The sequence below is a fragment of the Sus scrofa genome, chromosome 6 (genome assembly GCF_054392235.1).
Source record: "Sus scrofa isolate SSC_HxYL_T2T_F1_AM1 chromosome 6, Sscrofa_HxYL_maternal_Yorkshire_Landrace_v2.0, whole genome shotgun sequence".
NCBI lineage: Eukaryota > Metazoa > Chordata > Mammalia > Artiodactyla > Suidae > Sus > Sus scrofa.
Window position 1 is genome coordinate 156,970,899 of NC_139388.1, and position 26,575 is coordinate 156,997,473.

Genomic DNA, 26,575 nt, shown 5'->3' on the forward strand with positions numbered 1-26,575 from the left:
TTGTTTTGGCTATTCAGGGTCTTTGTCATTCCATATGAATTTTAGGGTTATATTTTCTATTTCTGTAAAAAAAATCCTTTGAGATTTGAATAGGAATTCCACTGACTAACATGCACATTTTATTTATTTATTTTGGCCATGCCTGTGGCATATGGAAGTTTTCAGGCCAGGAACTAAACCCATGCCACAGCAGTGACCCAAGCTGCTGCACTGACAATGCTGGATCCTTAACTCACTGTGCCACAAAAGAATTCCTAACATGGAAATTTTAAGTCTCCCAGCTCATGAACATGGGATATCTTTCCATTTATTTGTGTCTTCTTTAATTTTGTTCAACAATATTTTATAATTTTCTTTCTCATCTTTTTTTTTTTTTTTTTTTTTTTTTTTTTTGCTTTTTAGGGCCCCACCTGTGGCAACAAGGGATCTGAGCCACAAGGGCAAACTACACCACAGCACACGCAATGCCAGATCCTTAACCCACTGAGAGAGGCCAGGGATTGAATCCCTATCCTCATGAACACTTGTCAGGTTCATAACCCGCTGAGCCACAGCTACTACACCTACATTTTTGATCTGTATATTTTTCCTTCTTTACAAAGAATTTAAACATCTCTTGTAAAGCAGGTCTACTAGCAACAGACTCCCTCAATGTTTTGTTCGAGAAAATTTTTTCTTTTCTCCAACAGCTAGATGGAATGAAGGACATCTGCATGAATTTTGTAAGAGTGAAGGTCTTTATGTAAAGAGGCGAATTTAGTGCCTGACTTATAGAAAGCATCCAAGAAATGTTAAGTGCTGCTGTTTTTCTGATTGTTTACCAAATTAAGTTCCAATCCTTTGGTGAGAAAGTGATAGGAAAACACAAAGCTCAAAGGTCCCTGGTGCTCTTTGAGAGGCAATGAAACCATAAAGTCTAGAGCCCCAGTGGCCTCAGGAATGATGGGATCTCTAGCAAATAAAAAGACTCCTAGCCGGGCCTTCTCTGAGACCCAAGCATATGCTCCAGGAAACCAGGCACCTGTCCTCTGACAAGCCTGTTGGGTGGGTACGGGGGGGGGGGGGGAAGGGGAGGACCAGATGTAGCCCTGCCATGTTAGGCTAACAAGGGTGTCCCAGTGGGTGAGGCACTGATGAGGAGGGGCTCTGGAGGAGTGGGGTGGGGAAGGGAGTAGGTAAGCGCAGGGCGGGAAGGTACTGCAAGAAGGTACGCCACAGAGTGAGAGGCCAGAAAGGGCAGGGCGGGTCTAGGAGAGGGGCAGGGCCTGGGAAGGGAGGAGAGGGGAGACCCTGCTGAGAGCGCACTGGGAGATACCAACGGGAACCTTTGTCCTCTCGCACCGGAAAAGCAAGCAGGTGTCGCAGCTCGGGGTGGGCCTGGGGCGGGGAGGAAGAGGCACCAGAGGCAACCGGGGAGAGGGGAGGGTGCTGGAAGGTGGGCGGAGCTAGGAACTCAGAGGCGGAGGGCGGGCGGTATCACCTTTGCCTCAGAACACGGAAGAGCGGGACACTCGCAACCATGACCCAGGCCTTGGGCTCCCTGGCAGAGGCTCTCTGGACCGCTCTCCATCCCAGCACTCTCCTGCTGGGCGCCGTCACCTTTCTCTTCTTTGCCGATTTCCTCAAAAAGCGGCGCCCAAAGAACTACCCGCCTGGGCCTCTGCGCCTGCCTTTCGTGGGCAACCTCTTCCATCTGGACTTTGAGAAGGCACACCTGTCACTTCAACGGGTAGGAGCGGACGAAGGTGCCTGGCCGAGTCCTGACCCTGACCTGCAGGGTACTGAGGGCAGAAGGAGGGGGGCTCTGACACTAAAGCGGGAACGCAGGTACACTAGGCTTTGAGCCCATTTCTCCTCACCATCAACTGACATGATTCCACCTGCCCTTTCTAGGAGTGAAATATTGTTACTGCTTAAGTGTGTCAGGCACCTACATTCTTTACGTCATTTAATCGTGTGTCTTGTTTCCTGCTATTGGAACATCCTATTTATAATATGATCCATAGGTCTTTGTAATGTAATATTATCCTTGGGAGGGAAAAAAATCCTATACTTTCCCTCTTGGAGTTTCCATTTCCCAAGTGTAAAATGATGACACTGTTTCCTAAATTCTTGCCTTTTCAGCTGAATTCTCCCATCACTACAAGGACTGAGCCCCTGAGCCCGTGACCTTCAGCCTCCTTGCCCTGCAGTCCACTTTCACTAAAGTAATCATTTAAAAGTGTCATTCCAGAGTTCCTGTCTTGGCTTAGTGGAAACAAATCTGACTAGTATCCATGAGGAGTCAGGTTCGATCCCTGGCCTCACTCAGTGGGTTAAGGATCCCGCATTGCGGTGAGCTGTGGTTTAAGTCACAGATGCGGTTGGGATCCAGGGTTTCTGTGGCTGTGGTGTAGGCTGGCAGCTACAGCTCAGTTAGACCCCTAGCCTGGAAACCTCCATATGCCTGCAGGTGTGGCACTAAAAAAAAAAAAAGACAGAAAGTGTCATTCCTCTACTTAGACTTTTCAGTGCTTCCTGCTGCTTCCCAGAATTCAGACTCCTTAAGGAGCCACTTGGAACCCTTCTTGTAGCCTCTTTCCACTTCTTTATAATCATCTCACATCAGGGCTCCCTAACTGGCCTTGCTGAGTTCCTTAAAATTCCCTTCTGCATTCAACATTTCTTCAATGATCTCAGCTGCTTCCCTGCCTCTCAGCATAGGTATCTTGCTGATAAACAAGGTACCTACCTGTAGTAGGTGATTGGGAAAATTAAATGAGACAGTGAATAGTCATTGTTAATATAGTAGGTTCCCAGCAAATAAGAGTTCCCTTTACTCTAGAAACGCCTGGAGTACTTTAAACGCAAGTCTAGTATTAACTCAAGTATAGATGTAGAAAGTTTTATCACTTTCTGGGAGAAATACTCAAATTGGTACCACTAAGTGACAGGATTAATCTATATAATTTTTAGCTTTCAGAAATTAAATTATGGTAGGTCTTGGTGTTGAATTCTTTGAATTTACTGGGTTCACTCTCAACTTCTTAGATCTATGGTTTTTCTGTTACCAAATTTGACAATTTTTCACCCATTATTTCTTCAAATATTTTTCCAAGTTCACTTTTTTTTTTCCTTCTAGGACTGTTGGGCATTGTGGCCCAAGTGTTAGATCTTTTATTATTATAACATAGGTCCCTGAGACCCAGTTCTTGCCCTTTTTTCAGTCTATTTTCTCTGGGTTGTTCAGATTGGATACTTTCCATTGATGTTTTCAGTTTTACTGATTGTTCTGTCATTATCAGTCTATCATTGACTTGATACATTGAAGTTTTTTTTGTTTAGGTTATTGTAGTTTTAAGTTCCAAAATTTCTCTTTTTTCTTATATATATTTTCTGTTACTTTAAGACTGTCTAAATTTTAATTTTTTTGAGAGTGTAATTGTTTATTGAAACTTTGAAACATATTTATAAGAGCTGCCTTATAATCTTTATCCTATTATTTCAACATTTCTATCATCTTTGTATTTGTTTCAACTTATTCCAGTTCGTGTTTTCTGGCTCTTGGAAATATGGGTAATTTTGGATTATATTTGGACATTTGGGGTATTTAGTTATATGATTCTGAATTTGTGTAAATCTTCATTTTAGTAGATGGTCAATCTTTTTGTGTTCAGAATGCTCATTTGTGTGGATTGTGGTTCACATGTCAATTTAGGTTACAATGCTTCTGCAATGCTATTCTGGTCTAACCCACTTAAGTGTTGTCCACCCCGACGGGACTCAACCCATATTCTCATCAATGCAGGCTGGGGACAAAAGACTGGAGCCCCTGTGAGTGGCATAGTGTTTTTCATATTACAGGGGAGGAAGGAAGTCAGAGACCTACTCATAACTGCTCCATGGGGAAGAGAACCCCCTTATTTCTGCAGAGTGGTAGAAATAAGAATTTTGCCCCCAAATACTCCAAGGAATCTTGTACTGCCATTCAGGTGACAGTCACAACTTAGCTCACAGACACAGCAGGGGAAGGACATCAATTTGCTGCAGAGGTCAGGTGAAGATGGGTTTCCACCCATATTCTCCATTGCAGTACCCTCCCTCCCCTGCCCCCTCATAAGGGTGGGTGAGGGTCACATGTTTTTCATGTTATTTGCCTCCAGAACAGGATGGTAGAAAGGTTGAAAGGTTCTGTCCAGGTGGGCCACTCTTTTTCTCACGCTTTGGCTAGAAAAAGCAGGATTGTATTGGATGAAGATCTTTTTAATCTGTGCCAATTAGTATCATGATGAGTGGGAGGAATAAAATGGGACACTTTCCCTCACTGTTGTCTGGAATCAAATATTTGATATTGACCCTTGTTTTACCACTGAGGAGGATATGATTAGAGAGGATAACTCATTTGCCTAATGTCATGAAATTGGCCAGGGATGAAACTGGGATTAGGGTCTTATCCCTGGCTCAAAGATTTTTTCATCAGAACTGTTAAATTGTATTTTATATAGGCTTGCATTTTTAATATTTTTGATTTTAAAACAAAATGGAGTGAAATGGTGTGAATGAATGGTGTGAATATAATCAAATTTATATTCTAGCAATTTAGAGACATTAAGTACCAACTATCTTCTAGATCTTGTATCTGGATTTATATGTTCATTTTCATTTAATCTTGGCAATAGACATGCAAGTTAGGCATCATCTGAGATTTCTTTCATTTTACCACTGAATACTGTCAAGTGATTTGCTAAGTTATTCAAAATTAATAATGGCCAAACAAGAACTAGAACTCAGGACTGTTTGACTCCTAGACGCAGTCTCTACATATGCTGCCTGACTTTTCTTGACATAATTAGAGGATAAATGATTTTTTCAGGGTTCATTTATTCAGCAGACATTTATGAAGTGCTTATCATGTGGCAGGCACAGTACAAGACAGTGTGTGATGAAATGTGCAGTATAGCCTTTGGTAACCAAATGAGATGACATTAGGTGGGATCACTGTGGATGGGAAACCCTGGGGATAGCCTCTGTAGAATGTTCAAATTGATTCAGCTGAACATGAAAGTCATATTAGGCAAGAGGCACTGAGTAAAGGGGACAGGAGATTTTTAAATGGAGGCAAGTGAGGAGTTCCCATTGTGGTGCAGCAGAAATGAATCCAACTAGGAACCATGAGGTTGTGGGTTCAATCCCTGGCCTTGCTCAGTGGGTTAAGGATCTGGCATTGCTTGAGCTGTGGTGTAGGTTACAGACATGGTTCAGATTCTGTGTTGCCATGCCTGTGGTATAGGCCGGCAACTATGGCTCCGATTAGACCCCTAGCCTAGGAACTTCCATATGCTGCAGGTGCAGCCCTAAAAAGCAAAATAAGTAAATAAAATAAATGGGGGGTAGGAGTGGAATGAGCTAAAACACAGGAGAGGGCAGTGAAGAATTTGGCCTATTTATGTGGCATGAGGGTCACCTTTCTTATTTTTCCTCCCATTTTTAAAATTTTCTCCACCATAGCTACATGGCTTATTATAGGAGCATTTATGTAAATAAGAGAAAATCTAATTGGATTAAGGTGGGGAAATGTAGATAAAGTGAATGACTATATTAGTGAGGGTATACATTAAACCCTTGTAACAAAAAGACCCCCAAATTCAATGGTGTAAAAAAGATTGAAATTTATTTCTGTCCCACAAATGAGTTTAGATGTTGGCAGGATGTCCAAGATAGGAAGGCTGCTTTGTACCATAAGGTCATCCAAAAACCGCAGTGCTTCTATCTTGCTGCTCTGGTCCTGCAGTATCATCATGTGTGAGTTACCGTCCATGCAAAGAGGCAAGTAGGAGATGGTGAGAAGCAACTTTCATACAAGGACAGGACCCAGAGGATGCATATGTCACCACTTTTGACGTCCCATGGGTACACCTGAAGAAGTTGGGAAATGTGGTTTCCAACTGGGAAGTCACGTGGCCAGCTAATGCTTACGGAGCTCCATCACTCAGAAGAGAGAATATCTTCATGCCTTCATTTAAGCATAAGACAGAGAGACTTAGAGAAAGCCCAGCTCTATGCCCACTAGCTACACTAAATCTCTGTGCCTCTTTTTCTGAAAACTGGGAATTCTTTATAGGGTTATGATAAGAATCAAATGGGTCCATCAATATCAGTTTACTGCCAGGGTGCCTAGCACATGGTTGATGCTTATTTTACATCTACCACTCTCACCCTTTCTTCAAAAGTTTATAGTAACAAACTCAAGGGAAGCCAGTGGTTGGTTGCACACCAAGCATCGCTTGTCTGGCCTGACAGCTGCATGGGCTCCATCAGTCTACTCTCTGCCCACTTTCCCTCCCTCCCTTTGTCCATACCTTACCAGAGTCCTTTTGCTAAAATACACCCGGAAATATATCAATAACAATAAATAATTCTATTATTAACTTTGGTGTTATGGATACTTATCACAACCTAAAGTTGGGAACTAGTAATATCCCTGAGATTTCTTTTTATAGATTTGGGAACCCATTTTATAGATTTGGGAACCAAGACACATGAAGTTAAGTATCTTGACCAAAAATCACATAGAAAGTAATTGGCAGAAGCTGGACACAAATACTTTTGTATGACTTCAGAATCCAAGTTATTAAGCACTCACTTAACATTACCTCTTCTATTCAAATTTCTAATTGCAAACAAAACAAGATTCAAAATATTGCACTTGAAATTAAAGCATCCTTGGTCTATCTTACCTTGTCAGTCTTATCTTCCATAACCCTACTCAACTGAGAGGTATTCTTTCCAGGAACATATCCAGAACCCCTTTCTGCTTCCTGAATTTCTCCCATCAAATAATTTATAGTACAGAGTGGTAATGATAAGAATTGTTTACCAGCTAGACACAGCCCTGCAGACTAGAGGTGGAGACAGGGTCTTAGATTCATCTCTTGGATTAAACAGGTCAGGAAAGATTTTGATTAATGATCATTAATTGGCATCCAAGTGATCCTTGTACATACTGCACACAACACACACACACAAAAACACACTCTTCTATTCTCTTTCTCTCTTTCTCTTCCTCTCTCTACCCCTTCACTCTCATTCTCACTTTCACTCTCACTCCCACTAAACCTAAGGTACTATCACCATCTCAGGTTCATGGATTTGTCCTTAAATCTTACATAATGCCTGCCAAATTTCCCCCAACATTCAGTAGCTTTGTCACCTTGGTTAAGTTATTTCTGTTCTGACTCATTTGCCTTATAATAGTGGAGGCAAGTCATTACTACCATAAAGAGATTGTGGGGTTAAATGAGATATAATATGAAAGGTGCTTAGCATAGCACCCAGTGCATGTGGTTGTCTATGAGCACGTGAGCCTCTCTTACACATCATCCTGTCCTCCATGTCACCATGAGCAAGTGCATCTATATCTCCTTGCACTCAGGGCCCATTCATTCCTCAGAGTCTTGAGTGGCTGTCGTCCAGGTACCAGGAAACAAAATGCCTTTCACATTGCTGCTCTCAATTTCTTCCTCACAGAGCTGTTTGAGGGAGGAAAATTTTCTGAATTTATAGCTGGGGAGCTGAGGCTGAAAACAAGTGAAACAACTGTTCTGAGAGCTCAGAGCTTCAACTATAGAGTTAAGATGTGCACACGGCTCTGGAGCTTGTGTGCTCATCTCCATGCCTGGACCAGCCCAATGGTGACTTTCTGTCACCTAGAACGTGTTGAGGAAGGGGACATTCTCTCCTGGTCAAACAGATGTGATTTAAACAAGTCCATGCTCCCTCCACCAGACATTCACTCAACACATCCCAGCCTTCCCTGGTGAGTCACAAATGCTGAATTCTCTGCCTCACTTGACTCCAAGATGCTTGAGGTTAGAGACCTTGTTGATTGTGTTATAGTGATAGCTTTACACCTGGTTCTTAGGACACATGGGAGATGCTCCCTCAATTTGAGGAGGTTGAGCATATGAATGAATGTTTATGAGGAATATCCAAGTCCTGTAGTAGATTCAATCCAAATCTAGTTGAGAGGAGGAGATATGGAAACAGGTAGAAACACTCCCATCAGACCAAACTGCATACACACACATACAACCAGACTCCCCTCAGTTCAAACTTCACCCACACACACACAAGCTACACACACCCTCCATTCTTAGACACACAGACATGTGCATATTCATCTGTGACAATTTTAACTGTTTTTCAGTTTGTGAAGAAATATGGAAACATCTTTAGCCTGGATTTATGTGCCTTATCTGCAGTTGTTGTAACTGGATTGCCTTTAATCAAAGAAGTTCTTGTCCATCAGAACCAAAAGTTTGCAAACCGCCCCATACTCCCTATCCAAGATCGTGTCTTTAAGAACAAAGGTGAGTTTCTGGACTAATGTAACGTGTGTTTGATAGCCTGTGGTCGGTAAAAGCTGCCAGTGAGACTGTAATCCTTCAAACTCCCTGGGACCAGGCCCTTCATAAAACTATTGGCCCTAAAGGAAACCGAGTGCCTATATTTCCCTGTTGAAGGGACTCCCTCAGGGACCTGGCAGGGTCAGCACTGGTGTCAGGGATTTGTCACTTGTATGACCTCACTCTGGATATTTGATAAATAAGTAGCACATCACTGATATGTTTTTTAAGCAGAGGAATAGGCCATGCATTCTCCTCTTTCTGCTTCCCTTTCAAATCTCATCCCCTAGGAAAATGGATGTGTATCTGCTTCCTCCTGCTGATTATGTGACCCTTCGCCTCTGGTTCCTTAATCCATCTCTCTTGTTAAGGCTGTGCCCCACTAGGTGTCTCAAACCTTCCATCTATGTTAGAAGAGTTTGGCATAAATACTTAAAATGATCATTAAATAAACTCACACATTTAAAAATCTAGTGAAAAGGTCAAGTCTATTCCTCCACCAAAGCGCCATATTTTCCAGCTGCTTCTCAATTACTCTTTGAAATGTTTTATCCATTAGCCCTTCATCCATTCACTTTATTTATTATCTGCCATGTAAAGCCTGGTGCTAGACACCAGTGATATCACCATAAGGTAAAATGATAAAATCCTTGTTTTTTGGTAACTTACATTCTATTCAGGAAATCAGGATCAATTACTCTAATAATTTAAGGCATTAATATGATGAAGATAAGAACAGGGTACACTTGTTAGTGGCATCTAATCTAGTCTTGAGACTCAGGATAAGCTAGTGGAAGTAGGTGACAATTTAATAAAGTGAGGAAGCAAACAGACAGAGGGAATAGAATATGAAAATGTCTGAGGTGGGAGAAGGGCAGTGAACTGAGGAATTGAAAAGTGGCCAGTATGGAAAACACAGGGATTAAACGGAGTAATTAAAAAGAGATGAAGTAGCCGAGCTTGGCCAGGAATAGTTCATGCAAGTTTTTGTTAAGGATGTTGTTTTTTTCCTAATAGCAATGGAAGCTCTTTAATGGTCTAAGTGTAGAAAGGAATCATCATACTTACATTGTATATTTCAAAGACTTATCTAGGCTGCAATGTCAAGAATGGAATAAAGAGAACAAGAGACCATTGAAGCACTTTAGGTTAGAGAAGCTGGTGGCTTGGACAAGGGAAGTGGCAGAAAATGACAGTGCAGTGGGTTAGACCAGGATAGTGACTATGAAAATACATGGATTTAAGATATTCAGGAAGTAAATCCACTAAGCCATGGTGACCTATGTAGAGGGAGAATGAGATTTTGAGGTGGACACCCAAATGGGAAGAAGAAACATTTGGAGGAGGACAAGGTGTTGGCTGGGGATGAGTGGGAAGTTGTATGGAGGAAACCCTGAATTCAGTCACGGATATGCTGAGTTTGAAATGCCTTCAAGTTAATAGAGTCAGTAGATACTTGTATATATGTCTGGAGCTGAGAGACTGAAATAGAGGTTCAGCATTAATAGATGTTATTTCAAATTTTAGGAGTTAATAATGAGATTTTCCCAGAAATGGAGAATAGGATAGGAAGAGAAGAGGTTTCAGATCTAGGCTTTTTTTTTTTTTTTTTAATGGTCACATCTGCAGCATATGGAAGTTCTCAGGCCAGGGATTGAATACTAGTGACAGCTGTAGCAATGATGGATCCTTTAACCCACCGTGTTGGGCTAAGGATCGAACCTGTGCCTCTGCACGGATCTGAGCCACTGCACTTAGGTTCTTAACCCATTGTGCCACACCAGGAACTCCAAGGTCTAATCTTGAAGAACTTGTTCATTTCAGAATTTGATAGAAGATGAGTTAACAAAAAAAAAAATTATCTGCAGTCAAAGAATCAGGAGGAAAATCTAGAGACTCTGGTTCCTGAGCACCATGGAAGAGAGGGTTTGAGAAAGGAAGCATCTATGCTGTTGAGATAGCAAGATGAGGTTGAAAGGACCCTGGATCAAACAGCAGGGACGGCCCTTTCTTTGAGATGGTGGAGACCAAGTCCAGATATTAGAAGGAGTTGAAAAGTGTTCAGAAAGTGACGACTTGGAGTTCCCATCATGGTGCAGCAGAAACAAATCCGACTAGGAACCATGAGGTTATGGGTTTGATCCCTGGCCTTGCTCAGTGGGTTGAGGATCCGGCGTTGCCATGAGCTGTGGCATAGGTCGCAGACCTGGCTCGGATCTGGTGTTGTTGTGGCTCTGGCGTAGGCCAGCTGCTACAGCTCCGATTAGACCCCTAGCCTGGAAACCTCCATATGCTGCAGGTGTGGCCCTAAAAAGACAGAAAAAACAAAAAAAAGAAAAGAGAGAGAGAGAAAGTGAAGACTTGAAAGGAATGTGGCCTCACCTATGTTATGCAACAAATGATGCTCTATTGAACACACTAAGATGGGTTTTTTTCCTCCCTTGGCTGTTTTGTTCTGACTTCTTGTTTCCTTGGTTTTTGTGGGTTTTTTTTTTTTTTTTTTTTTTAAGTCATTCATGTATCTTTTAAGTTCCAGCTGGGGGTTGAAGCCTTGACTCCTTGTGTATATGGACTTGGTCTAATTCCTGGGTGCATTCTTACTATGTAGCATAAGAAATACTTAAATATACTTATGTGGCAAGTAATCAAAGCTTGGGTTTTTGATTCAGGCAGAAATGAATTTCAATATCAGGTCAGCTACTTACTAACTCTGTGACTTTGCAGGATTTACTTTTATCCCATGTGCCTCAGTTTTCTCATGAACAAAATTGCGGGAGGGAGGAATTGACAGTAATGACAGGGCCTAGCTCAGATAGTTTCTGTGAGTACTGCCGAGGTCCAGCCCCAGCAGCCAGGGAGTGCCGAAGGAGAGGATGGGCTACAAACGGCGCGGAAAGAATTGGAGCCAACTCCTCAGCTGCATGCTGCAGATGACCCAATTTATTAAATGAAAATCATCAGTTTTTATACCCTATCACAATCAGGTTTCGTGTAAGATTTGACATTAACATTTGATTTAAAGCCCTTTTGTTCCCTCCACCCGAGATACAAAAAGAAGGTTAGTTAAAACATGTTCCTTTCAACTTCAGATTTTCCTTCAAGATTACAAACTTAAAGTTTCACACTGTATTTTTCTTAAAAGGTCAACAACAGTAGCTGTTCTATTTTATATTAAGAACAAAGCTTTAATAAGTAATCAACTATGATACCTAACATTCTTTAACTAAAGGTGTATGTAGTTAACAAAACGCATGAAAGCCTTGGGCTCATGACATTCTTGAGACTACGATTTATTTGGCGCCAGCAAGCTAAGCATTTAACCTATTGTGCTGATTTACGTAAGTTCCAAACCACCAATTTCAATAGAAAGGAGTATTATACCCAAAAATTATCAAGTGCCCCCACAAGGGATAAAAGTTACAGGTGACACTGTTATTTGATAAAAAATATATCTATTATAAAATATAGCAATTTATAGGCCAAACAACATTTTCCCAGCCCCAAACTTCTTTTTAAGTAAAGGGACTGAAATCATAAGTTTCCCCTGTATACTCTCACAAAATAGGTGCCATAAATTGTTACTCCAAAACAAAGGCTTTTTCCATTACATTGTTTAAATAACTTCATTCTGTTTTGGTTCAAGTGTTTTACGTACCCAGGGCAAATCTTTAGCAGTAAGAAAGCTGTGAATAGAGATAGAAAAGGAAGGATAAACACAGAAAAATAGATTAACATATTTTTTAGGGGATATCATTTTTATTTTCCCGGAGCCGATGTCTTTCAAGGGATTGCTCTGCAATCCTTCTTCTTTCTTCAGCTTGTCTGTAGCTCTGCTAACCAGACAAGCCTCACGCATCCGCAACCCTTCTTCTTTCTTCAGCTTGTCTGTAGCTCTGCTAACCAGACAAGCCTCATGCAGGTGCCGACTGTGGCTTTGCTTTCTTTACTGGAGCAGCCTTATGGCTCCCGACAGAGTACTAACTTAAATAATGCATTAAAAATACCAAAGTGCCTGGCATTGCAAACAATCAGTAAATTATCACCATTATACCCACTGCTTTGGGACTATTTCTCTGAACAGCTTGCAAGTACATTGATGCTCTTCTCCTTCCTCCCATCTGATACTGTATTACACGGCATTTGTTGACTTCATTTTCATAATGTTGGTTTTCTTTTCCCAGGAGTGGTCACGTCCAGTGGCCAGGTATGGAAGGAGCAAAGAAGGTTCACCCTGACAACACTAAGGAACTTTGGTTTAGGAAAAAAGAGCTTAGAGGAACGCATTCAGGAAGAGGCTCAATACCTCACCCAAGCAATAGGAGAGGAGAATGGTGAGTGTGTCATGGGACAGGTGCTGGGGACTTGGGCTCCTTCAAGTTCCTACATGCCTGTCCTACATCCAGCACTGTGTAGGGCACAGAGGGGATAAGAGTGCACAGTTAACCATGACCTGCCCCCATGGAGCTTGAGAATTAAGTACAAGAAAATGAGTATTGTGTGCATTACTGATTTTAAATGCTGGCCGTCACTTTGACTTCCCAGGCATTGACTAAGGACTTGCTGTATGTCAGGATGTAGGGGCCACAATGTGTAGGATTGTGGGGCCACAATCTCAGAGGTGGTTCTGTAGTCAGTATGTCATGTGTTATGTGGAGGGGTCTCTCAGCAGAAATAGAAACTATCTGAAGAGTCCATCTCCTCCTTTGCCTCCAGGACAGCCTTTCAACCCTCAATTCAAAATCAGCAACGCAGTTTCCAATATCATTTGCTCCATCACATTTGGGAAGCGCTTTGACTACCAGGATGATCAGTTCCAGGAGCTGCTGAGGCTGCTGCGTGAAGTCACGCATCTGCAGACGTTGTTGTGGTGCCAGGTGAGGTAATTCTCTGTTAAATATTTACTGTAGACTAAGAACATTTCTAACATCAATAATGATCTTCATTCTCACCTCTGATCATGGCAGTCCCCAGTTCAGCAATTCCGTTTTATCCCCTCCTATTAAGATAGAACCTAAGAAGCCATGGGAATTTCAGTGAGTTCCCAGCTCTTCCCAGGGAAAGAAACTCACTTGAGGGTAAAATGGGGCAGTGAGGCAGGGGTAAGAAGCATTTCTTAGAGACCCAAAATAGACCCGGCACTTTGATGGGCAACTGCACATACCTTATCTCAGGTAATGATTACAACAATCCTTTAAAGATGAAATGAAGCTTTTTTTTTTTTAATCTCTTTTCTAGGGCCACTCCTGTGGCACATGGAGGTTCCCAGGCTAGGAGTCTAATTGGAGCTGTAGCCGCCAGCCTACACCAGAGCCACAGCAACTCAGGATCCAAGCCACGTCTGCAACCCACATCACAGCTCACGGCAACACTGAATCCTCAACCCACTGAGCAAGGCCAGGGATCGAACCCACAACCTCATGGTTCCTGGTCGGATTTGTTAACCACTGAGCCATGACGGGAACTCCAAAATGAAGCATCTTGATGTGTGTAAACAATCTCGGGAATGTATAAGCAAACCCACATGGTGGTCACTGGCTCTGTGTTAAGTTCTGCATAGATCTCAGGTCTTTTGGTCATGAAATAACCCCGGAGCCAGCAAGTTAAACAGACAACATCATCATCTTCACCATCATCATTAAAACCAAAATCTTAATAGCTAAAAAGCAACAGAGCTGAGAGTCAAATGCATGTCTGCTTCACTTTAATTCGGGACAATTTTGCATTATGTTATCCTATTTGTTTTATTCTAGATATCATGATGGAAAATATATTCAAAAACTGCTGTATTTCATTAAAAACGTTTTCCCACATAGAGAATACATCATATTGGGATGACAAACAAATACATATATATGCTTAACATAAATAGGTAGGTACATAGATAGTTAATAGATACGCATATTTTATACACACACATATATATACACATTACATATACTAGTGATAATTGCCATGAAGGGAAATAAAAGATGAGCAAATGGAAAGAGAGTGACAGGAATACTAGAAATTATAGGTTCATCAGGTAAGACAGGTCTAAACAGGTGACATCTGAGCAGCACCTCAACCAAGGAAGGGGCTGGAGTTACACAGATTACAGAGGAAGATCATTTCACTGGAAAGAATAGTGGAAGCAAAGGCCTAACCAAGAACATCTTTTATGTGACCATGGAGGCCTATGGGGCTGGGCTGGAAAGAGTAAGAGAGGATGAGATGACCCAGGAGTGATGGAAGAGGAGGCCACTGGAGTGGGAGGGGCCGGCTCACGTAGAGCTCCAGGATAGGAATGGTGTGGAATTTGTCTAAATCCATGGAAAATCATTGGAGGATTGAGAGCCAGAAAGGGAAATGATCTGATTAAACTCTTAAATGATCCCTCTGGTAGCTCCGTGGAAAATAGACTGGGAAGGGGGTCAGGGATAGATTCAGGAAAACTGTGGGAGGCTTTACAGCATCCAGGTGGGAAATGTCTGTGGATGGTACAAGGGATGACGAAGCAGGTGCAGGGGTGAGAAGAGGTCTGAGACTGGTTGTATTTTGGACAGAGTGTGGAACTTCTTTGCCAGGGGGTTAAGAATAGGCATGAGAGAAAGAAGAATCAAGGGCGACTCCAAGGCTTAAATGTAAGCAAAGGAAAGAAATGGAAAGAGAAGATCATCATTGTCTTCAATAGTGGAAAACTGTCGCCACCTCGCCTCCACGATCATTTTGTTTTTCTTAATCAGCTCTTCAATGTCTTTCCACGGATAATGAAATTCCTTCCTGGACCCCACCAAACCCTCTTCAGTGATTGGGAGAAACTGGAAATGTTTATTGCCCGTGTGATTGAAAACCACAGGAGAGACTGGAATCCTGCTGAAGCAAGAGACTTCATTGATGCTTACCTCCAGGAAATAGAAAAGGTGAGGAAGCCAGAGTTGTTTCCTGAGTTTAATTCTTACATAGGAAGTGAAGGTATTCTACTTTCTTACTGCTACTGTAACAAATTACTACAAATTTGGGGGCTTGAAACCACACAAATTCATCCTCTTGTGATTCTGGAAGTCAGAAGTCTGAAAGTGGTTTCACTAGGCTAAAGCCAAGTGAAAAGTCAGGGCTGCTTCTCCTGGAGGCTCTAGTGGAGAACCCATTTGATTGACATTTCAGCTTCTAGAGGCTGCCTGCACTCCTTGACTGATGGTTCCTTCCTCCTTCTTCAAAGGCATTGATGTAGCATCCTCTCTGCCACCATCCTAATATATTCTCTTTTTGACCTTAATGCCTCTCTCTTATAAAGACTCTTGTGATTGTATCATTGGGCCCATGGGGATTATCCAGAGCAATCTTCCCACATCAAGATGCTTAACTTAATTATATCTACTAAGTGTCTTCAGTCAGGTAAGATATCATGAACTGATTCTAGAGATTAGGATGTGTACATCTTTTGGGTATCATTCAGCCTATCACAGGGGAGTAAAAATCAGGTGTAGGAATAACATTAACTCCAAATTCATGAGACAATTCGAAATAAAGATAGAGCTTTAATATTTAATAAAGATAGAGCCTGGCAAAGCCCAAGTTCTTCCTTTTCATAGTTTATGCCTCTTCCCATGTCTGAAAGAGGTTTACACAAAAGGAAATCCAAGTAATATGTCATTATTACTTGGACCGGTGCCCAGTTCCCTACCCCTTCCCCCAGCTCCCTGGTGAAGAACAGGAGTAAAACTGAATCAGATGCTGGATTTTACATTCAGGTGGGAGAGACTTTGCCTTCCTTTCTCATCCCCATATCATCCACTTTCCTGCATGATAGGAAAGAAGCAGGAATAAAGCCAAATTGGATGTATAGCCTTTACCATAGTAAGCCCTCTGGTTCACACCAATTACTGCATCAGAGTCATCATGTTTGACCTTCGGATTATTCATTTCTTTTCCTGGAGTAGACAGAAAAGTGGATTTCTTTCCATCTGCTCTCCTTATTAGCATAACATTAGTAGGAGCATTGACTTCTTCTCTGAGGAGGAGACATCACTAACTGTAAGGCATGCAAATGAGGGACCACACACAGAGGAATGTGGATGCATTGAAGCTTCTAGAGGAAGGTGCTGGAGATGTTGGAGTGCCATGAGGAATGGCTGTTGGGATCAGAGAAGCTTAACCTAGAAAGGAAATGATTAACAGGGATATAGGAATATGTGTGAATTTCTGTACTTTAGAGAAATTCCATTTATTCTTTCCAGTATCAGTAAAACATTTGTTGAGGATTGGCTACATGACCTTTCTATCTCACATAATCATAATCCTATCTTAAGGGGTCTGTATTAGTATTTTTATTTTATGAAACAGGAAACTGAAACACAGGGAAGTTTAGTAATTTGCTCAGGTCACACAGATAGTGAATGGGGTGGGTAATATTGGAACCCAGGCTGTATTTCCAGTGTTCTAATAGCGTCTCCCAGATTATGGGTGTGAAAAAAAATTGTCTTGATTTCCATCCGCCAAAGGTAACAGAAGCTCCCAGCTCTTGGGGCAGAAGGATGCTAATGATATGGCAGTAATGAGCCTCTGCCTCTGAGATGGCCAAGGGCAAGTCATTTCTCCTGGGGTCTCTCCTTCCACATTCTCTCTAGGATGACCCCCCCCCATGTGTGTTCTAACACCAGGAACATCAGAATAAACCAATAATCATTGTGATTTCTAGAATAAGGGCAATGCTACTTCAAGTTTCCATGAAGAAAACCTCATATGTAGCACCCTGGACCTTTTGTTTGCTGGAACTGACACAACTTTGATAACGCTACGCTGGGGTCTGCTCTACATGGCCCTGCACCCCGAAATCCAAGGTGAGCACATTGATAGGTGGGCTTGGCCCAGGTCAGGATAGGGCCTCCTGGAACACACTGACCTAGAGGTGGGGCCAGAGGCTAGCCTGGTAGGATGGGGAGACAGGTAGGAGAGTCACGGGGCCAAGTGGACTTGACATCAGGCACCTTCTTCAGCTTTTCTGTCAGGATTATGATGGGTCCACATAACACACACATAGCAGATCCCTACCCTCGGGAAAGTAAAGTCCATGAGGGCAAGAGTGAAGTCCACTGACATTGTCATGAGCTCCAGGAAAGAGCTCCATTCCACTCGCATATGAAATCTGGGCACACCCTCCCCTCCTTTTAATTCATGTCTTCCATCGCCCTGTGGACAGTGTTCAAAGGCCCTCGTCTGGTATATCACATCCTCTGATGTGCCTCTTTCTGCCTGTCCTTCCTCAACTCTGCCCACACTGCATGGTGGCCTCACTAAAGCACATGTCCTTTTCTTTGCACTGTCCTTGTTTGTGCCTCTCGGCCATCACATCTCTTCTGTAGAAGGATAAAATGCATATCATTAATTTCTCTACACAGTAAACCACTTAGCTGTGCTTGAAGAATCTACTCAAAAGAGTTCCCGTTATGGCTCAGCAGGTTAAGAACCCAACATAGTGTCTGTGAGGAGGCAGCTTTGATCCCTGGCCTCACTCAGTTGGTTAGGAATCCAGTGTTGCTGCAAGCTACAGTGTAGGCCACAGATGTGGCTTGGATCTGGTGTGGCTGTGGCTGTGGCGTAGGCCTCAGCTGCAGCTCCCATTTAACCCCTAGCCCAGGAACGTCCATATGCTACAGGTACAAAATGTAAAAAGAAAAAAATAAAATCTGCTCAAACTTTCTCTTCTAGGAAATTACTATCATTTCCTTCCTCTAGACATAACCTAATGCACCTCCCTTACTTTACTCATCAGGTATTGTTTAAATATCTTCCCCACAAGTTGTAGTACTTTCCAGGACAGTGACTGTTAACAATCGTTATTCTTTCTTCCTGCCCCAGAACAGTTTAAGCATATGAAGGATAAAATCCATTGGGGTGTAGTTTTCAAACTCTGAGTAACAGTTTATTATTATGACATAAAATCTATTTAGTAGATCAAGACCAACTTTTTTTCCTAAATTAAAAAAAAATAGATTAGAAAAGATCAAATTGATTCCTGTGTACTAAGGATAAGTTTTTTCCATGAAATTTTATTTCTTCTTGTATATGTGCATAAATGTATGTTTTACAGTATATATATTCATGTTTACATGTCTTGAGTCATGATTTAAAATGTGTTTGTCACTGTGAGTCACTGTTTGTTTGTTTGTGTGTTTGAAGCTGAAAAGTCACCAAGTTGGGATATAAATTTGGCTTCTCTGTTAGACATTCCAAATATAACAATGGCTTAAAATGGCATAAGAGGCGGAAACAATGGATGAATGTGTCTATCAATGGATGTCAATCAATGGATGAACAGATAAACAAAATGAGGAATGCCTTGGAATATTATTCAGTGTTAAAAAAGAAACCTTCTGACACATGCTACCACATGGTTAAACCTTGAAAACATTATGCTAAACTAAATAATCCAGTCAAAAAAAGACATATAATGAACAATCTATTCATATGATGTATCTGGAGGGGTTGAATTCAAGAAACAAAAAGTAAAATGGTGGTTGTCAGAGACTGGGGGTAGGAATTCATGGGATATTATGGTTCAGTGGATGCAGAATTTCCATTGTTCAAGGTAAAAATATTCTGGAGATTGGTTGCACAAAAGTGAATATACTTAACATCATTAAAGTATACATGTAAAAATAGTTAAGATGTTAAATTGTATTTTATGTGCATTTTAACAAAATTGTAAATAAATTTTAATGGTCAATAAGAAAAAATGGAAGTTTATTTCTCTGTCAAGTGAAAAAAAAAATCTAGTCTGGAATATGCAGAACCCTTTGGGGTCCAAGCTCCTTCCAGCATATTGCTCTGTGTATCTAGAATAACGCCCTTGTAGGCACTCTCAGAGATGGCTCACCACTGAGGATGACTTCCTACCAATAAGAAGGGAAGAAGGAGAAGGAGGCACACAGCCTCCTTTTAAGGGCATGTTCCTGGCATTAAATGCCCTTCTACTTACAACCTATGGACAGGACTCAGTCACAAGGGAATCTGGGAAATGTAGTCTTTAGCTGAGCAACCAGAAATCCAGCTAGAATCTATATTAAGTTGGAAAAAGAAAAAAGGAAAGAGATAAACTGGGCACGATTTAGCAGTTTTTTGTTTTGTTTTGTTTCTCATTTGTTGGGTACCCCCTTAAGTCAGTATATGTAAATCTCAAAACATCCTAAAGAAAAGTAGATTTATCCTCACTAATAAAAAGAGGAAACTGAGGCTCAGAGAGTTTGAGTAATTTGTAGCAAGACTGTTGAGAAGCAAGAATTTGCAACCAGATTTGTCTGAAACTCTCTACTTATATACATCCCAGAGAAACAAGAGTCTATAGAGCCTACTATAAATTTAGCCATCATGATCCTGGTTTTTCCATTTCTTAGCTTAACTAGGCTCAAAGAAAGTTATGGACTAATGGAATAATAGAACCTCCTTTGCTTTTCCAGAAAAAGTCCAAGCTGAGATTGACAGGGTGCTCGGCCAGTCACAGCAGCCGAGCACAGCAGCTCGAGAGTCCATGCCCTACACCAATGCTGTCATCCACGAGGTGCAGAGAATGGGCAACATCATCCCCCTGAACGTGCCCAGGGAGGTGGTAGAGGATACCACCCTGGCTGGATACCACCTGCCCAAGGTAATTAGGGACCTACTGATAGCCTCAATTCTCTCTTAGTACTTAGCGGTACAAAGTATCAGAGCAGGAAGGAAAGGGACCAATGCTGATGAAGCAGTGATTATGTACCATGGACCATACAGGCTCTTTCAAAATGTCTTTATCAGTCCTCAGAATAATTCTGTTTTTCTCATTTTATAAATTTGAAGCCAAGGCTCAGAGAATGATTAATCTTGCATAAGATCTCTCAGCTACAAAGTAACAAGTATTGGGTTCCAGAAGTAGACCTGTTCTGCTTCCTAGACTCCTCTTTTTTGTACTACACCATGTTCCCTCCACAGGAGTTGCTTTACTTTGACTTTAAAAATAGTTTCCCTACAATACTTCTCATTGTGTTCCTGTTAAATTCCCTGTCTTCACAAAGGAAATCCTACTCTCACTCCGCTCACCACTCTTAAGATCTAGGCAGGCAGCTCTCCTGTGCCCCCTAGTGTCCTCTCTGCGCACTGCACATTTACCCTTCCTGTGCTTTTTTACCACCTTGGTGAACCTCTGTGGATCCATTCCAGTTTGTCTAAGTCCTTCTGGGTGTATCGTACTGGGGATGATCTCAAGGCAGATTCAGAACAGCTTCCTCTTTGGATACCTCTTGGTCATTGTCCCTGCAAATCCAGGACAAGCACCTATTCCTGTGGCTATCATACTCATTATGTTCTAGCTGGCTGACATCATGTCATTGAAGGCTGAGGTCTAAATTATTTCAGAGGTGTTCTTTGCATTTTGATAATGATTCATTTAGCTTCAGGGAATTATCCAAGCTCAAGACTGGTTGTGCCACTTTTTTTTTTAATATTTTCTAGAATAATCATACTTGAGACTGAGTTATCTCACCTCATTGACTATATGCTTTAGAGGCCATAGCTTTGATGTCAAACCATGGTTCTAGTTTCTTCATCTGTGTGACTCTGGATACCTTATGTAGCCTCCTGAACTTTCTTTATTTGTAAAAATGCATTTAAACTTATATCACAGGTGGACGTAAAATGAGATCAAGCATGTAAATACTTTACCCTAGTACTTAGTAGAGAAAGTGCTTAAAATAGCAGTTATTATTCATTATTAATTCAATAGATATTCATTAAATACCTGAAATATTCATGTATGGGGAAACAACTCTGAGTAAAATAATTATGCAAGTTTATAAGTACAAACCATGATAACTGCCTGGGGGAAAAATGTTACTGGCTTCTCTAAAGTTGCAGGCCACCTGGAATGGGGAGTGGGAGTAAGAGTGGGCAGAAAAATCTTCCAAAATGGAGTTATATTTGAAATGATGATTGAAGGATGATAAAGATTTAACTTGGTAACAAAGTAGGGATGAAGTATATTCCAAGCAAGGTGAACAGCCTGTAAATGAGTGGGAATACATGGCATGTTTGAACAACTTAAGGAAGGTCCCTATAGTCAGAGTGAAGGCAGAAGGAGGGGTTCAGACAGGGCTCAGGTGATGCACCTTTTGTCTAAGAGAGATGGGATTTACTGAAGGGTATCTATCAAGTTCAGGGTATGGTGAATGGATGCCTGTGACACGATTAAATCTTGTTTAAAGCTCACTCTGCTTTCAGCATGTGTAGCACAATGGAAGAGGAAAGAGAGGATACAGGACATAGTTAGGCAGCCATGATGGGAGTAGAGACAATCAAGGGGACGCCTAGACCTAAATGGAAGTGACAGAATCAAGAGAAGTTTAAAGTGAAATAAACAAGCCTTGATGAAGGGTTGGATGAAGGCATAGTGAGGGAAAAGGAAGCAGTAAGAAGGACTCCTGGGTTCCTGGCTATGTTGCTGGGAGGATCTTGGCTCCTTTTCTTGGGCAAGGGAATCTATTATTGAACCTTCTCTGGACTGCGGAGGGAAGAGAATGGAGGAAACAAGACATAGGAGGCATTTTTTACCTTGGAAGACCTGCCATTTTTGTCACTTCTCTGAGCAGCAGGGTTGATTGTGATACAGAAATGACTGGCCACTGTCACATTATTTTCTCATTGACGCACACACATTCACTCCATGCCCTGCACTGATAGGTCCCTGTAGAGATCCACCTACAGTCAAGAGTAGTCACACCTCCCTGGTAACATACTCTGCAGACAGTTCCAGTCCATCATTGTAGACTGTGCATGGTATAGGGGAGGGTCCAAGGGGTTGGGTTCTGAAGATGGTAGGTTGAGGGGATTGAGGGAGTTCAGGGTACTATAGCCTTGGTGGGAGACCTAGCAATGGTTCCCCCTTTACACAGGTGTGTTGTGCTGGTCAGACCTTGCCTGAGTCTTTGCTGTCTTTTCCAGGGGACCATGATCATGACTAATCTGACTGCACTGCACAGGGACCCCACAGAGTGGGCCACCCCAGACACATTCAATCCAGAGCATTTTCTGGAGAATGGAAAGTTTAAGAAAAGAGAAGCCTTTCTGCCTTTCTCAATAGGTGAGTGGCAATAAATAGGAATGTGGGAACCTAGAGTCCCTCTCTCAGCCCTTCCCCACTCTTCTCCCTGTGGGGCTTTGCTTCAGCAGGAAGGTCTCAGGTTAGCCCTACCTAGCCTGGCACCCTCTTGCTGTTGCTTGCCCCCAGGATTCCCTGTGCAGGGCATCACCAGGACTGATGCCCTTACTTCCTAAGTCCTTGCTTCATTCTGATGGAGAGTCAGCTTCACCTTATTCTGGCCCCCTGAACACTGAGGACAGAAGCTCAGACAATAAGTTTGGACATTTTCCAGCTATATAGAGTTTTTACATGTCTCAAGTTCTTAAAGGGCCAGCTAGTCACACAGAACTGGAGCCAATTTCTAAGAAGGAGGTGGGGGAGGGGCAAGGAAAGGGGCTGCTTTCTTCTCATTATGGGCATCAGGACTGACTCTAAGTGCCACAGACTTAACTCAGTGGGTTTCAACTCTACAAGTGCTCTTTGAATATGTCCTTTTGCTTTTTAAATTCTAATGACCCTTTAAAAATCTAGTTAATATATTTTATTGGTGTACAACTTCAAAGATATGAAAGAAGATGCCATGAAAACTCTCCTTTATGTTTCCAAGCCAGCCAGGTCTGAACAAGTGTTTTAACTCATTGTAAAATGAGTGAGGAAAACTCTTAGTACATTCCAGGTATTGAGTTAGGTATATTGCAGAGATAGTTCCAAGTAATTTCCCAATTCCTCATTTCTATAAATAATTCCTGAGTACCTGTTATGTGTTAAACATTCTCCCCTGACTATATGACATTGAATTCAGTAGAAGAAAAACATATCTCATGAGCATGTGTTGGAGTGTAACCTTACAAAGTTCAAATTCCTATCACCACAATGGAGATAAGGAAACTGAGGCGTAGCAGGTCAACTATGGCATCTAAAGTCATAAAGCTGAGGTGGCAGAACTAGATCTCAATGTCAACCAGGTTTATCAACAACTAAAGCCTGTGCTCTTCCAAGCAGTGTCTCCAGAAAGGTAATTAACCTCTACACTGAGTTGACACTCTGAACTTCATGATAGTTTTCTTATGATCAATTTAATAGATTGATTTTCTGAGATAGTACCATTTTTCTGATCATACCACTAGTACAAAAAGGTGGGGCCTGGAACTGGAACCCATGTAGATGTGACCAGGAGTCCAGGCCTTCCTGCTGTAAGACTCTCTCCAAAGTGTGGCTGGACCGATTCTGATTAGATCATCTTTGTCTTTTTTTCTTCTGGTTTTGTGTCAACTTTGCTCTCATTAGACAAGTCACTTTCTGACATGAAAGCAGATATGAGATATAAGAATACCTTCCAAACTTCCTATCTACAAGAGGTTCAGATTTCATATTGTAGTACAGAGTTTCAACTGTGTATTCCAAGCATTGTGATTATTCTTGCCTCTCTGTTTTTTTGTTTGTTTTGTTTGGTTTGGATTTTCATTTGCTAATGATAGTGGGAATACACCATTATAATAACAAATTTCATTTGCAAGCAAATTATCTCATTTAAGCCTTAAAACAACCCAGTTAACAATTAGACAGGAAATGGACAACTGTTTGCTTTCTTAAGTTAAAGAAACTAGGAATACTAGTTGTTTCTTACCCAAGATCGTATACCTAAGAATTTGGTAGCCTAGGGACTTAGACTCAAGTTTTTCTAGTTTTCATCTAGTGCTCTTTCTTGCACAATTAGAACTCATTTCCCACATAAAGGCCCTTGGATTTTATGATTCACCTAATTCATATCATATGTATCAGATATTATATTGCTAAATAACAAAGTTTGAAATCTCTGTGTTTTAAGAGTAAGAATGTTTTACTATGTACAAGTCTACAGTTGACCTAGGTCTCAACTGATCTAAGCTGGGCTCTACTGCCTGAATAGGAGGTCAGGTAGCTGAAAACTGATTCAGGATGACCTCAGCTGGGACAACGGGGCTCTTTGCCAAGTTACTGCCCATCCTCCAGCAAGCTAGCCCAGCTGGTGTACAGGTTGAAGATAAGACCCCCAAAAGGGAGAATAGAAGGGAACTGAAGGGCCATGCTGGGAACTGACAACAATTTTTCCCACTGCATTCTTAGCCCAGGCAGGTCATAAGGTCTGCCCCAAGTCCAGGGGAAAGGAGAATACTAAAATTTTTATAAAGGCTATGAAATCACATTGCAAATGATGTAATACAGAGAGGGGTGGTAGGGAATTGGAGCCATTGTTGCAATCAGGTGGTCTCATTCTCTGTCTTTCTGCCTGAATAGAAAGAAATCCAGAGAGGCAAGAAGTGTGGGGATTCCCTCAGCTGTGAAGAATGAGGACTCACTAAACAGTGTAGGAACTAAAAACTCAAAAAATGCACTGACTTAAAGTGTCAACACCACTGTCAAGGTGTTTTTTTTCACCACACTCGCATCTTGGGCACAGAGTGGCTTTGCCTTGATCCAGCACATTGTAAAGACAGCTTCCTTGAAGAGAGGGGGTGTGGTACTCTCCTTCCCTTCGCTTGGAAAAGACGATCAGGTGTGTAATTAGGACATGGGCACAATGAGGGCAGATTCAACAAAATTATAATAGATGTCTATTTTCTTTCCTCATTTAAGTTTTTCCCACTTGATCCAACAAAGCAGCAGATAGTTTCCTGAAAGGCAAAAAGCTGATTCCTCATTAAAAAAAAAAAAAAAAAATCACCAAATCATCAGAGATGAGGTCAGAAATAAATTTTCCTGAAAACCCTAGGTCAATGCTCCCATTTTACTAATGAGTTAATTGACCTGGTTAGTTAGTGATGCCCCATTAAGTGGAAGCAACAAGAAGAAAGTTCAAGTTTTCTATAATCCAGGATGAAGATTTGAAACTATGTCCTCATTTCCATGATTTTAAAAGCAAAGTCATAGCTGCTGTCTTACTGATAACCACATAACACAGGAGACAGATTATTTCACATATTTGACAAGTCAGAATTGTTTAGTTCTGTGAGAATAAAGGGTTCACTTGTGACCCAGGTATGGTTACTGATGGGACCAGTACTTTGACCCTAGTCCCATATTCTATGAGTCCAATTTTGTCACAAAACCTGTATCCTTCTCAGAGAATCTTAGGTGTTTAAGTACAGCTGCTTTGGTTCCATTTTAACAGATTTCCTCATTGTACTATTTGTGATGGGTAGAGGTAAGGATGGGGAAGCAGAGGTGGTTAGGCATGTGCTGGTGGGAAACAGGAACAAAATTATACAATATTGGCATAATTCTGAAGTGCATTCCCATTCATTAAACACTTTTGCTGATATTCTCTAATTTTATCTCCTCAACAACTCATTACAGGATGAGGACGAAACTGAGGCATGCAGGTATTAATGATTTTCCAAGAATACTTCATTACAGGGGAAATGCAAAGTAGCCAAAGCAGCGCACAGTGTTAACCACAGAGATAATCCCAGTGACTGCGGGAGAATCCTTACAAGGACAGTGAGGAAATGTGTTAACACATTAGCAAGGGTTTGGTCGGGATTGTGGGAATAAAGACTTCTTTCATTGTGTTTATACTTTTCAGAATTCTTTTTCCTTCCTGCAGTGAATATACATCACTAGGGAGAAAGGAAGTTATTCAGACCCACAGAAGAGAGATGGAGGTAGAGACCAGTGTGGGGTGTTGTAGCCCAAGTGGGGCAAGGAGGGCATTCAGGAAGGGGAGGGGGCAGCGGAGACCTGGAGTGGGGGTCAGAGCACAGCCTGATAAGAAGGGGCCTGCCCTGCAGGAGGGGCCATGGCAAGGAGAGTCCCATTCATTAAGGAGGAAAACCTGACACAAGAAAAAGATGCCTTGTACTTGAGGAACCTTGTTCTGACATTGGCTTGCTTATACTTTGCGGCAGTTTTAAGAATTGAAAACCTTATCACAGAGTTTTGGGTTTTGTCTGCACTTGTGTTTTTTGTTTGCTAATGGGTTTTGGAAAGTCTTTAGGCTGAATGCCACTCTCCAGTCAACCCAGGCCCCTCCCTTCCTCCATCTACACCCTGAACCTTCACACCTGTGCCTCACCTGCCCGCCCCTGAAGGCTCTGGAGTGTGTGATTGTGGATTGATGCTTTCT

General features: G+C 41.8%; 1 protein-coding gene across 4 annotated transcripts in view; it reads left to right on the forward strand.

The window, feature by feature from the left end:
- The first annotated feature begins 1,484 nt into the window (after window positions 1–1,484).
- The window catches only part of CYP2J33 (cytochrome P450 family 2 subfamily J member 33), a 43,375-nt gene continuing 18,284 nt past the window's right edge, over window positions 1,485–26,575 (forward strand). For 2 of the 4 annotated variants that reach the window (XM_084964909.1, XM_021096566.2), the window contains exons 1-8: window positions 1,485–1,729; window positions 8,186–8,348; window positions 12,566–12,715; window positions 13,098–13,258; window positions 15,107–15,283; window positions 17,062–17,203; window positions 19,820–20,007; window positions 22,332–22,470. In XM_084964909.1, coding sequence (XP_084821035.1) covers window positions 1,520–1,729; window positions 8,186–8,348; window positions 12,566–12,715; window positions 13,098–13,258; window positions 15,107–15,283; window positions 17,062–17,203; window positions 19,820–20,007; window positions 22,332–22,470 — 1,330 coding nt within the window. In that variant the 5' untranslated portion in view covers window positions 1,485–1,519. Of the gene's footprint in view, window positions 1,828–8,185; window positions 8,349–12,565; window positions 12,716–13,097; window positions 13,259–15,106; window positions 15,284–17,061; window positions 17,204–19,819; window positions 20,008–22,331; window positions 22,471–26,575 lie in introns of all 4 variants that reach the window. The other 2 variants (XM_084964911.1, XM_084964910.1) reach the window with 2 other exon arrangements.